Source organism: Centruroides vittatus, unplaced genomic scaffold, assembly GCF_030686945.1.
Source record: "Centruroides vittatus isolate TY-2023 unplaced genomic scaffold, ASM3068694v2 scaffold_450, whole genome shotgun sequence".
Lineage (NCBI taxonomy): Eukaryota > Metazoa > Arthropoda > Arachnida > Scorpiones > Buthidae > Centruroides > Centruroides vittatus.
Genome location: NW_027122709.1, coordinates 1,555,806 through 1,570,104, shown reverse-complemented (window position 1 = coordinate 1,570,104; position 14,299 = coordinate 1,555,806). Strand labels below are relative to the sequence as shown.

The 14,299-nt window shown below is 36.2% G+C and overlaps 1 protein-coding gene across 2 annotated transcripts in view; it reads left to right on the top strand.

Annotated features, from left to right (window-relative positions):
- Nucleotides 1–7,358: 7,358 nt before the first annotated feature.
- The window catches only part of Tmtc4 (Transmembrane O-mannosyltransferase targeting cadherins 4), a 70,570-nt gene continuing 63,629 nt past the window's right edge, over nucleotides 7,359–14,299 (top strand). For both annotated transcript variants that reach the window (XM_067287328.1, XM_067287329.1), the window contains exons 1-3: nucleotides 7,359–7,455; nucleotides 10,161–10,572; nucleotides 13,750–13,948. In XM_067287328.1, the coding sequence (XP_067143429.1) occupies nucleotides 10,202–10,572; nucleotides 13,750–13,948 (570 nt within the window). In that variant the 5' untranslated portion in view covers nucleotides 7,359–7,455; nucleotides 10,161–10,201. The remainder of the gene's footprint in view (nucleotides 7,456–10,160; nucleotides 10,573–13,749; nucleotides 13,949–14,299) is intronic.

Genomic DNA, 14,299 nt, shown 5'->3' with positions numbered 1-14,299 from the left:
CTGTTTGTTTCTTATACGAACATGAGAATGCCAACGAAAGTCGTTTTCGGTGAAGAGGTTCTCTGTCCATATTTAATTTCGTACGAAAGACGTGGCAAACGAACATTATGCGTTACGAAATCCCCTTCCTTCTGTTAACTTCGTCTTCAATTACCTAATTAAAGGATAAGGCCACTTTCCGGAGAAAAACGTTGAATTAACGTCTAAAATCTTTACGTTTCATTTAGAGTTTTACTAAATGGTATGGTGACATTTCTATTTCTTTTTCGTTCGTGGATTTTGCTTTTTATTTAGTGGTATAATATAAAAATACCATTAAATAGTCGTCCTTCCAACGGAGGACTATTTGCCGGTACGAAAATGCTGGGAGATATATCTGTTTTGTCCGTTATGGATCACGCTCGCAGTTTTAATCGAGCCTATCGTGGATTTGGCAGGCCCACAATAATGTGGCCAGATTGTGAGGAACTGGGTCGAACTACCCCGAAATATTCCTGGGATTTTTCGATTCCAATCCCATTAGTCAGAGCCACAATGAGGAATGGCTGCTGATGAGGGATATATCTGAGACATACCGCCCATGAAAAATTTTGGGGAGTTTCTCACCGATCTCCGGTCTTTCAAAGTGGCAGGATAACGACTTAACCGCTTGGACCATCGATACACTAACTTTAAGAACGTTCAGCTCAGCATTGATTTTTAAGTGGGGCTTTGGAACGTATCCTACACGTGCGACCGTACGGCAGAGAATAAAAGAAAAAAAAATGAATTTTTATGACTGTAAATGCAGGGAGGATCAATAGACTTAAGGTAGTCTAATCTTTGACGTATATATAACTCATAATGACGTGTGTATTTTAAAATATGGCGGTTGCGTGATTAACGAACTGTTCGATAGGCTATAAACGTATCGAGACCAAGTTTATATAAAAAATTTGAAAATCTGAAATTGTAAACATCCAAAGCGGACAACTAGATGACAGAGCCGGTAAAAAATCGACCTAGTGCTCTGGAGACCAGAGATCGGATCCGAGGAAATTTCCCCGAGCCCAATGAAAATTTAGAGGCCGTAGTGGTTCCTACGCCTATAAATTAATGTTACTTTTACTAACAAAAATAAAATTTTTAAGACTGCTTTTTATTAATAAACATTTTACGTTTTTAATTTGTTAAAAAAAAAAAGAGGGTGAGGCCCGGTCGTCGTGCGCTCTCAAAGGTTATGGCGCTAAGTCCCAAATATACCGGGCCCTGTCCTTCGTCACCTGACCGTCCCCATTGTGGGCCGACCAACTTATGATGGGTATTAAAAAACTTTTTAGGACCTCAGGACGTAAAGTGTAAAACGTAAAAACTATTGTAGAAAAAGGACTAAAAGAGGGATGCTGACCAATACTCGATCAGCAATTGAGTAAGCTACTTTAAAGGATTGGATAGGATTGATGGGTTAAGGCAACGCAACACGAAGACGATTTGCCGAGAGTGAGTGTCTCCCGGGAGTCCTTTCAACGAGAAACTGGTTCCTATTTATATGTTAGAACCGTAAAAAACCCAAAAAATTCAACGCGGCCAGCCCGTCGGTGAGGCGCGTATCCACTCGGCCATTGGTGGACTACTCGCGCTAAGAGGATCTTTTTTCACACCCATCGCAGGTTCGACTGGGCCGAGTGTTGACCAACATATTCAGAACGGACCACTCCGAAAAATTCCTGGTGTTTCCGAAAGGAAAAGTGGCAGGGTATCAGCAAACGGTCGTATTAAGTTAGAAGAAAGAATTAGCTCTTCGTGGTAAGAAAACTAGTGGGAAAAACGAATTAATTGAAAAAATAATCTGTTTATAAAGTTTCCTATAAATATCATTATATATATACCAGTATATTACGTATATGATAACCATTTACATCGAGTACGTATTTAGCTTATGTCACATACGTTAGTTTATTTTAATAACGCGATCTTTAGATATGTTTGTTTATTTATAGATAGGCCAGATCAAAATACAGTAACAACCTTAATTGAAACTGAACCATGTAGGACTGAGCGTTACAGATAAAATAGATTACCGTGAAGCAATCAAGTTAACTACGTCATTTATATTTTGATAAAGGTAATCGCATGTATCAGGCAATTATCACAGATAAATAACATTTTATTATGTCAATTGACTTATTTACAATGTAACGTCTAAAGTTAGATAACACGAAACAGACAAATATGATCATTGAGCCCATTCTGACTTTGCTGTGATGTAACTCTTTTTTTTTTTATTTATTTATTTTGAATGCTTTCTTTAATTAATCCAACGAGTCTCTAAAATACACGGATACGTTATAAAACTAGGCTGCGATCCCAAATAACCTCATCTGTTCTTATAGTATGATCCGCGTTAAATTTTAATGGTGTTATGTGTCAATTTAAAAGGTTGTAGAATTGAAACCGGCTTAGGAGAACAACATTGCTTCAATGCTTTTGTTGTCGAAATGCTTACTGCTCATTTACTTGTTGCTAAAGTTTAATTGTTTAATAAATATAGGCTAGTACATCTGTGTTTACAATGTATCGATTCAATAGAATCCCTATTATCCGAGGTTCCGAGGATATCGGGATTCTAACCATATACGTTACGTATATGGTTAGAATCCCGACCATATACCCGAAGTTTGACAATGGGGTTCGGAAAGTCAGTGGAATCATGCTCGACATTCCGAAGGCCATTGTCAAACTTCTAGGCTTACAGGAAAGCGGCGCTGAACGTCCGACGTACACGTTTTCACGTTTAAAACTTCGGCCTCAACCTCGCTAAGTTTTAGTAAATGCGAAGGAGGAAAATTTTTCGTATTTGAGGGATTTATTTGCAATAACCCTAAATCAAATATTAAATTATTATTGTATTTTAAAGAGAACTCTCAATTTCTAAATTCACGAGAGATATGTTTATGCTGCATGGAGCAAAGCTGTGCTATGCTCTGTGTTACTTGTAAAGTATTGGGATCGTGTCAAATTTGACCCTCCAGGTATTTTACAAATGTTGATATTTCGGGACTTACTTAATCCAAAGATGTAAAAAAATCAAAGAACGCGTTGCGCAACTTCCTCAACTGTCATAAGGTTTTATTAAAAAACAAAACTCTTATGTACCGCTAATAAATCACGAGAAATAAATAAAATTGAGTGTGGCGGCATCTGTTATGAGATTTTGTTATAAAAACTTTTTATATATTTTTAATTACTATAAAATGGCGAAAAGCTTAATTTTAAGAGTAGGGATAAGTTTTAAAAAATGTAAATGCTAATAACAAGTAAAATCTTCATCAAATCTTCAAGTACAGTCCAACTCCACTGGAGGTAGGGCACGTGACTAACCTCTATTACCTCACCCCCTCGACCTTTAACCACCAAAATTTTACAGTATTAGAGAGGTTGCGGCCGAAGTTCAAACGTTAAACTTGTACGGCAAGCAGAAGTACGCGTTTGACGTTTGAACTCCAAGTAAAACACGTTACGCCACACGTTCACGTGCGCACTGACTCATGGGATATTGTTGAAAAATGGCGGAAACGTTTGACAAGGACGAACGTTACCAGCGAAGGTAAATAAGCAAATTAAACTATTTTAAAATATTTATAGGATGTTTAATAACACTAAATAATCATTTTTAATTAGCGTCGTGTCTCCTACCGTACGATGGGACTGCCTCATACTTCTGTTGAGGGAAGTAGTGGCTTATCTAAATCCGAAAGCAGCTCGGGAAATTATTTTTTAAGAAAATTTACAAACGTATTACGCTGTTAATAGTAGAAGATGCTGTGAAAGAACAAACCTACTCCTACAGAATTATGATAAGCTATTATGAAGAAATATATATGTAAATTCTATAGGCACTTCGCATCACTTGCAAAAAAATTGAATAATTAAATAATTTCTGGATTAAAATCGTCTGTTTCTTTTCAATATTATTCGTAAATGCTTAAATAATCATTATTTTAATAAAATACGTCATAAGTTAAACCCCAAACACAAAAAAATGAAGAAGTTTGAGCCCAAATTCTACTCACTATGCTAGACGTAGCGAACGCTATTAGAGAGGTTGCAGCAGACGTTTTCATCGCGAAAACGTGAACGTCGGACGTCGAGTGCCGCAATCTGGCAAGTGTCGAAGGTTGACGATGGCGTTTGTTCAACTAGAATGAATAAAAATATCTGATAAAAAACTTGCCAAGTGTCTTTGGAAAACGCACAACACTAGTGTTTACTAAGTCTAAATTATAGAACGAAACACGGTTTCATCAAACAAATATCCCATGAGTCAGTGCGCACGTGAACGTGTGGCGTAATGTGTTTTACTTGGAGTTAAAACGTCAAACGCGCACTTCTGCTTCCCGTACAAGTATAACGTTTGAACTTCGGCCACAACCTCTCTATTATCAACCTTCTAGAATTGCCAGATGGCAGGGCTCGTCGTCCGAAGTTCATGTTTTGGGCTGAAAACGTCGGCCGCAACCTCTCTATTAACGCTTTTTATACACAAACGGTGTGCCAAATTTTGATTTTTAACCTTTACCCCATCCGGAGATATTGAAGCCGCCGACACGTGTAGACACCAACACCCACACACGTATGTAAGAAATCTTTGCCGTTTTTTTCACTTTTTAGGATTCGAGAGGTCTCAAAACGTAGAGATTTGCAAAAAACTTGAAAGGTCAAATTTGAAACTATTCCAAAACCTTCTCTTGTTTTATTTATATACATAACAGCCGAAAAAAGGAAAATCTTGAGATTTTTAATAAGGTTAAAAGCTCAGATAACAGTAATGTAAATTTTCCGTTCAGTGTGAATTCCGTGTTTCTCACATAAAATCGTGAAAGAAAAGAAAAACGGAATACAAAAATAACAAATTTTTCGCCATCTATAGTGTCAGTTCACATTACTAGCAGTGCCATATCTATGCTATTTCGTACATTCATTCTGGCCCCAGCCAATTGAAGCTAAACATGGTTCTCGGTTAGCTTTGACTGTTTTCTTTCTGAGCTTCCATGATTTTGAAGCAGCGACGCAACTATAAACACGTGCAGTGGTGATATTCGAAATATTTAACAAAGGGTTCGCTAGCAGAAAATTTTTCCCTAACAATCACCGACAAACAAACTGGAAGTTTTGGCTAGAAATAAATACAATACCTTTTCTTGCGATATATCTAATAATCAGTGGCGTATTTGGAACGTAAGGGGCCCTGGGCGAAGACCAGGTAACAATAGTATATTAGTGCTGTCGACCTTTCTTTTTTTTTAGGCAGAGAAATTTTTCACCCCGAATGGCACTGCTGATAATAGACAGATGTCATCATCTGTCGAAATACAATATCTTTTTTATTTCGCTGTTCATAGCCCGACACGTGTTCCACGGCCATCTTGTATTATCTCGCGCGCGTGAGATTGTGGGATCTCTCTTATGACTGGATCTAGTTTCAAGAACTCTCTTGAATCGATCGCGATTAAATTTCGTTTCGGTCGAGATCGAAACGGTCGAGAAAGATCGCACCAAGGCATAGTGCCCGACCTTGCTCACAATCTAGACTGAAATGCTCGGTGCCAACGGGGTATAAGCAGTGGTGATATTCGAAATATTTAACAAGGGGTTCGCTAGCAGAAAATTTTTCCCTGACAATCACCGATAAATGAAATGGAAGTTTTGAATATATATAAATACAATACCTTTTATTGCAACCGCATATCTAACAATCAGTGGCGTACTTGGAACGTAACGAGCCATGGGTGAAGGCCAGGTAACGATAATATTTTAGGGCTGTCAACCTTTTTTTTTTTTTTTAGGCAGGGGTAATCTTTACCGCGAAATGGCGCTTCTGGAAATACACACGTGTCATCATCTCTCGAGATACATTATACTTTTTCTTTCGCTGTCCATAGCCCGACACGTGTTCGACAACCATCTTGTATTATCTCGCGCACGTGGCATTCTGGGATCTCTCTTATGACTGGATCAAGAACTCGCTTGAATCGATCGCGATTAAACCTCCATTGAAACGGTCGAGAGAGATCGCACCAAGACATAGTCACTTACCTTGCTCACAATCTAGATTGAAATGGCTCGGTACGAACGGGGTATAAGGCTCTAGTTTAGTAGTATTACAGAGTATAATACGCATATTTTATTATATATTTTTTTAAAAAAACAAACCACTGAGAAATGTTCCGTGTGTTTAACAAGGTTCGGAAAACTGAAAATTTTAACAACGGGTTCGGCCGAACCTGTGCGAACCCGCCGAATATCACCACTGGGTATAAGGCTCTAGTTTAGTAGTGTTTTTTTTTTAACTCTTTCCGCCCTGTGGGCACTAAGAAGGCCTCTTTTAGTAGGCCCATTATGGGTTCGGCTAGGCCCACAATGGGGCGACCGAGTGGTGAGGGACGGGGCCCGACATATCCGAACGGACCACCCCCGAAAAATTCCTGGGAATTATTCGACCCGTTTGGATTCGATCCCGGTTCCCCCAGAGCGGTAGGCCGCCACCTTGACCGCTCGGCCATCCGGCCGTCAGTTTAGTAGTGTTACAGAGTATGATACGTATATTTTAATATATTTTTTAAAAGAAACAAAACCACTGAGAAATGTTCCGTGTGTTTAACAAGGTTCGGAAAACTGAAAATTTTACCAACGGGTTCGGCCGAACCTGTGCGAACCCGCTGAATATCACCACTGGATACAGCACTTCAAACCATAATAATGAATTAAAAGTATTATAAACTCTAATGTAAATATGTCCCGGTAAGTAAAATAGCGAAAAAACGACAATGAAAAAACTGCAGAAACTTCCCGAAGACACACACAAAGACAAAAAAAAAAAAAAAAAATCGCCTTCTAGCACTACGTCATCGACGGCCGGATGGCCGAGCGGTAAAGGTGGCAGCCTACCGCTCTGGGGGACCCGGGATCGAATCCGAACGGGTCGAATAATCCCCAGGAATTTTTCGGGGGGTGGTCCGTTCGGATATGTCGGGCCCCGTCCCTCACCACCCGGTCGCCCCATTGTGGGCCTGGCCGAACCCATAATGGGCCTACTAAAAGAGGCCCTCTTGGTGCCCACAGGGCGGAAAGAGTTAAAAAAAAAAAAAAAAAAAAAAGCACTACGTCATCAGTTGGGGTGGAAAGCTTTCTTTAAATATTGTATGGAGCGTCGGGAATCGGCCCTTTTGTCGTCTTTTACCGCCACTCCTCCTCTTACGTAACGACGTCTGAAAATACGCGCGAATTTCTAAAATCTGCATTTTTATGTAATAATTTTCCCGCCGTCTATTATTTTTATTTGGAAAATAAAAGATTTTTTGTTTCGTCCATTTCACTACAGGAGGCAGGCGTGGCGTCGTAGCGTTACCATGGTGAAGTGTCACCGTCCGTCGACGTTTCGCAGAAAAACTTATTGTGGCATTCGGACACGAAAAGGTTTCTTTGCCTTTATCTTTGTTTTACCAAGCATTTTTAACCGTTCGTCTCGTCGTATATCTAATTTATTTATTGGAAAACCAACGCGCCACGCGTACGTCTTTATAACCGAGTCGGTCGAGTCCTACCAGTGTGTTAGTAAACGTCTGTCCTGGCCCACCAATGAAACCTTCCTGACACATTACCGTGGCTAAACGAATAGGATCAAACCCGGTTGTGACGTTTTCATTTTGGTATCGTGTCCGACGAAACGAAATTTGGTCAAGAGTAGGAATACCAAATCTTCCAAGTTTTAATACTGACGTCATTTATTAGAAATGAATGAATTCCATCCATTATGAATTGATTACCTGACTAAATTGAGAATTCTTAACATTAAATTCGTAAATACGGACCAGAAATTTTAGAAACGAGCTTTATTCCAGTTTGGTTTAGAATTTCAAATCTGATTGTTAAACTCTTTTGGTGTTTTTTTCGAAATAAACAGTTGGCCGTGCGGAAGTGTTAAAAAGACGAAGAGACGGTCGATTCTTTCCGTAGACTGACCGTAAAAAAGAATAATAATAATATAAAAGTTAATAACGAATCGAAAATATAAAGTCCCGTTAACGGTAAAAGGCTAAAATCTGTATAAAATTTAAATGTAAGTTGATATGCTTCGTGGTGCCGTCATTAAGAAATATAGTTAGCGTGTATATAAATGAAATAAAGCCGTGTGCAATTATTAACAGACCAAAATAAAGAAATAGAACGTGCGTGTCATATGTTCTGGTTAAATAATTGTCTGAACAAAATAATTAAAAAAGTGGTCAAATACAAGGATTGGTCAAAAGATTTGCAGAAAATACCTTTTAAATTGCTACTCTATGATAGTGTTTTGCCCGTGATCGTCTGTTTCCATGTTGTGGAGATGTGCAATCGTTCTACCGGTGCCTCGGTCCGGTCTGTCTTGCCTTCCTTGAGCAAACGTCGCGAGAGTTGCTGTTTTGCTTGGCAGATTTGGCCGTGTGGTGTCTTAAAACTCTCTGACCGGCACTTTGCTGGTGTGCTCCATTCTGCTGCGTACGAGTGGTGTCGCTACTTTCGATCTGGGTGCTTCTACTTTTATAATGATAAATGTGAAGGGTGTCCGAGGGCTATGGTAATTCTGGAGAAGATTGATTCTGTCAAATTCCTGCTTGATGAAGATTGATGGATAAGTACTGGAGAGCTAGAGTACGACCTTGACGTCTCACATGGATTAGTCGTTACCGTATTGCATGAATGTCTGCATACGAGTAAACTGTGTGCGTGTTGAGTACCTCGGCAGTTGCAGCCAAACCATATAGAGGATCATATGAACTTTTACAAGTTTATGCTGGAGAAATTTAATAGCAGAACGTCGGAAATGATCCCCGATGTACCGATGGGTGACAAAACCCGAATTTACTATTATGATCGTAAAACTAAAAAAACCAGAGTGGGCTGTGGATGGCCGAAGATGAGGATGTCCCCTTCAAGTTTCTCCGAGAGAGCGGCGTTGGAAAAGTCCCGGCTGCAGTTTTTTTGCTGTTGCGACATTCTTCCATCTGTTGTTTTGGAATGAGGTGCTACAGCAACTGGAGAATGGTACTCTTCTGTTTGCTTGCAGAAACTGCTTCGGTTGCTCAAAGAAGAACGTCCGGAATCCAAGCTATGCAACGTCGTGGTCCGTCACAATAATATTTCTGGACATAGAGCCAATGTGATCCATTTGTTTTTGGAGTCTTGCAAGGCGGTCTAGTTTCCACATCCCTCTGTTCTCCAGATCGGGCACCTTGCGATGACTTCCTTTTCCCACAGATGAAGAGAAATTTGAAAGGAAGTTTGATTCAAAAGAGGAACTTGTGAATGTGATGACGGCAGAGTTACTCGAAGTTTTGAGGTGGATTTGCAAGGCTGCTTTTTGGACGTTTTCGAGAATGAAGAAACGCATTCATTTCCATGGAAAATATTTTGAGAAATAGAGATGTCTGTATGATTCTGTGTATAAAAAATGAATGATATCTGACAATCATAACTAGTATTTTCTGTGAATCTTTTGATCTCCCACTGTAATAATGCACTAAAGCTATAATATCAAAAACAAATCTACCTAATTTATATATATATATATATATATATATATATATATAAACATCTCAAAAGCCTAATGATCACTGTAATGAAATGGGCTTTTTTACTGCTACTGTTAATAATTAAATTCTAATTTGGTAGTAGAGGTAGGCACTAGTGCCGTGAGTAACTGTGGATGGTTATATCTAAAATTAAATGTGTCTGGAAGTGAAGGGTCAGATGGAAGTCTGGGTAGTATAACTGGCAATGCATCTGTATGGTAAGTGGGAGTTGTGGATTCGAATCCCACTCCTGGCCAATGCTTGTCATCCAGAATATTTTAAATTATTTAATAATACATTTATTAAATAATTTGTAGTAGTTGAATACCAGTTTAGGAATGAAGTTTATGTAGTTTTTCATTAATCAATATCATTTCTTCCGGCAGTACTTTATTAGAAACAAATGTTTTCGGTCTAGCTCGTGGGTCTGCTTCAGGTTCTACACTTTAGAATTCGTAAGGAAAGTGTGATATTGATTAATGTTAAAATAAGTACCATCATTTTTTGTGTTATGTAATAATGCTTGATGTTGATTGCATATATCTATATATTTCTTTTTTTTTATTTCAGAACTATGCTAAGTGGAAAATATCTGAATACAGATTTTGATAATGATTCATACAGATCACAATAAAAATAATACAACTTTGTCAAATGTGAAAAATGGACATCAGTTTCAGAAATCAATTCTTGGAAATATTAAGATACTCGATAAAAAGATATTATGGGATTCTGTTTTTCCAGTACCAGATTATTTATTGCCCTGGGCTCCTGTTATTATTTTTACATTGGCACTTGCCTGTTTTATAAACAGTATTTATGGCAATTTTGTATTTGATGACTCTGAAGCAATAGTTAATAATAATGATCTGAAATTAGAGACACCATTAAGCAACATTTTTAAAAATGACTTTTGGGGTACAAAACTTACTCACAATAATAGCCACAAATCATATCGTCCATTAACTGTTCTTACTTTCAGGTAAGCGATTCAATAAAAATTTTATCTTTTTTTTGTGACTTTTTATTAAAAATATTCATTATATTGTTATTTTAAATGAACAATTAAATTTTAAGATGAATTATAATTTTTTTTCATTTAGAATACCTTCTTTTTTTATGAAAATGTCATGTTTGTTAACTTTTATTATAATGTAATGATAATATAACTTAAAATATAAACATTTGGAATTAACACTACACATTTTTACATTTCGTACAGTGTACAGTATTTCACTTTGATTAAGTACTCTTTCTGTATACAATTTTTTAAAAATTGGTTCCATGTATCAAAATTTTATTTATTTATTTAGTCATTTGACAGGTATGACTTTTCTCGCATTTTCAGTATTGTTTGTTTCTAATTCTATCAATACATAAATTGACAATCTTGAATCTGCTTTTACTGAGAAGTTTTTCTTGTTTGATCCAAGACTTCAACTCAACTGTAATTTTACACTGTGATAAACTATATTTATGGGTATTTTAAGTTATTTTTAAATTTGTGAGTTGCACTAAATCTTTCAATATATATTTCAAGTTAAGTTTTATCATTTCCAAAATTAAATAAAAACTTATTAACACGTTCACGGCATCAGTAGATAAACGTTTAGGCAGCCGCCGGGCGTTACGAGTCACGGGTGATTCGTAGTCTATTTTAATACGGGGCGGCACGAGTCACCCGTGCTTTGTACCATTAAATTAATATATTTTATTGCACATAATAAAATAATATCGATATATCAAGTATGATGTTTGTAGAATAATGTTATCAAAACATATGCGCCGCCCTACGGAAAAACAAGCAATTATGTTTGTCGCTCTAAGTAGACATGTCCGTACGAGTCACATGTGCCTCGTAATGCCGTGAACGTGTTAAAAATTTACTAAGAATTTGTATCAATAGCAATCTAAAAGTTAATTTCTAGATTTATAAGATTCATAAAACATGTACTGAATAAATTTTCATTTTAATGTAGTAGAAAATTTTGTTGTATAAGTTGAAACCGTGTTTTCTTTTTCTTGTTTAGTTCAATATCACTACTTGGTGTAGTAGAAAATGTTTGCTTGCCTTTAGATATATTCATTTCTGATAGATAACAAGTAGATTTTTCACTATTTGAGAAAGTAAAGCTAATTTACCAATTTTACTATCCCAGCTGTTATATATAACAGAGGGAAAGTATGGTGATTGGTCAAAAAATAACCTCCCCTCAAGATTTTTACATTTTTGGACTCAGCACCTTGAAATGTCGAGAAATGCAAACAAATTTGGGGGTAATTTGTGTGTGTGTGCGTGTGCGTGCGTGCACGATTTTGTTCACCCTCTTTGAAGCTTAAAAACTTTTTGTTAAAAATTTCTGAAATTTTGCAGGACGGTTTATTTATTAGGGAGATTGATACTATTAAATATTGGTGATTAAAGGTCGAGGGCCATGGTAGGTCTCTCATGTTGTATCAGTGAGATGCTCTTGAATCCCGATACCCATGGAGCACTTAGTTGACCCAATGTATAGAAGATTTCTATTGCATCTGTTGTCTCTAATGAGGACACTATATATGCCAGGAGGTCTATTCGGGTTGGGAGGGTCCTTTCCATTTTAGAGCATCTCCTGAAAGTAATACAAACCCTATGTCTCTTGAGAATTTTGACATACAGAGATCTTAAGTATGGGTTAAACATAATAGGAACCCATTTCACGTCTTCAGTTTGGTTAGCTAATGGCAAGTCAACTACAAGGGTGAATCCTGAGTGTGTCAAGTAATAATATTTAATGTATAATGATACAGTAACCACGGGCAATGGTTAGGTGCTCTATAAATGTTAATTCAGCAGCAAGAGCTTGGGGAATAGAAGAATGTGTAAAAGCTCTCATAACTAATGCCTTGTAAGCTGCAATTTTGTAACAGGATCACATGACCTCATTGGTATGTAAGAGGACATAGAACTCGGTTTATGAAATACCGAGGTACGGATCTCAGACCCTTACATGCTAATATTTACGTCCAAGAAGTGCACCTTTGAGGGCCTAGATTGTTCCACTTCCAGTATCAACCCATAGGGATTATTATTCATTGTATTGACAATGGCTGTCAAATCCGGAACTGTCCTCCAAAAACTGATGTCATCTATATATCTTGTCAAAATTTTCTTGTTCAGGTCTCATACCATGAATACCATGAGTTCATATAGCCAATTAATTGAAGTACCACCTGACTTTTTTTAAAAATGTCTATAACTTTTAATTTACTTACATTATTTTGAATTACATTTTTCTTTTTTTTTACCATTGATTATTCTTTATTTACTGTTATACTTACTGTTATATTTACTTTATTTAAATTTTTACTGTCCTGGTATTATATATACAGGAAATGTATGGAAATTGGTCAAAAAATGACTCCCAAGATTTTTGCATTTTTGGACTCGGACCTTGAAATGTGTAGAAATGCAAAAAAAAAAAAAAACAAAATTTAGGAGTTTTTTTCTGTATGTATGGATGTTAGTATGTGTATAGGGAGCATGATTTTGTTGACCCAATTTGCATCTTAATAGCTCCTCTGCCTTTTGTTGAAAATTTATGAAATTTTGCAGGGAAGTTTGTATATTATGGGCATTATTGCTATTAAATTTTGGTGGTTAATGGTTGAGGGAATGGAGAGATAGAAGGGGGTCCTGATATCTTAAAGACTTAATAAAGATTTTACTTATTATACTTACTAGTATTTACAGTTTTTTTTTTTTTTTTTACAGAACTCATTTCTACCCCCAAAATGAAGCTTTTTGTCATTTTATAATAATTAATAATAATATAAAAAGTATTTTTAATAAAATATTGTAACAGAAGATGTGACATACAATTTTAAAGTTTTTCTGCTGGGAAAGTTATGCAAATTGTTGCTAGAATTTCTCATTAGTTATTTATTTAACCAATATATATGAAATTGTCATTATTTATATAAAGAATTGTTATAAAACACAGCAAGGAGGAGGAGAGTAGCAAAGAGTTTCAAAGAAACTTAGAATGTCTGAGATGATCATGGAAAAGCTGCTGGTGTCTATATATATATTTTAAATTGATATCATAATAATATACTTTATTAAATTTATTTCTGATGCATATGTATATACATTTCTTTAATTAAAATTATTTTACAGGATAAATAATTTCCTCTCTGGTGGCTTGCATCCTGTTAGTTTTCATCTAGTAAATGTTGTACTATACGGCATAGTCTGTATACTTACATTTTATGTGATATGTTCAGTTTTTATTGGAATTTTCAAACATCATAATGCACCTAAAGCATCTTTCATATGTGCCTTACTGTTTACAGTCCATCCTGTTCATACTGAAAGTGTAAGTATCAAATATATAAAATTTTACTTTATTATTTAGTAATATTTAAACAGCAATAAAAAACAATCATATTTTAAAAAAACTTTATACATACTCATCATTCAGATACTTTCTATTTTTCATTGAAAAGTTGCTTGCTTGGAATTATTATGATTCTAGGCATGTTGGACAAATATTATTCATAAAAGTTCACAAAACTTGGCACTATCTATACAAATAAATAAATCAAATCACTGTTAATTTCAGGAAGCCAATTGTTTTTAGTCAAAATCTGAGAATTTACATCTTAAAATCAAACGTTTAATAGTATAGAATGATATTTTAAACTACTTCTGTTAGAATGAAAGATGC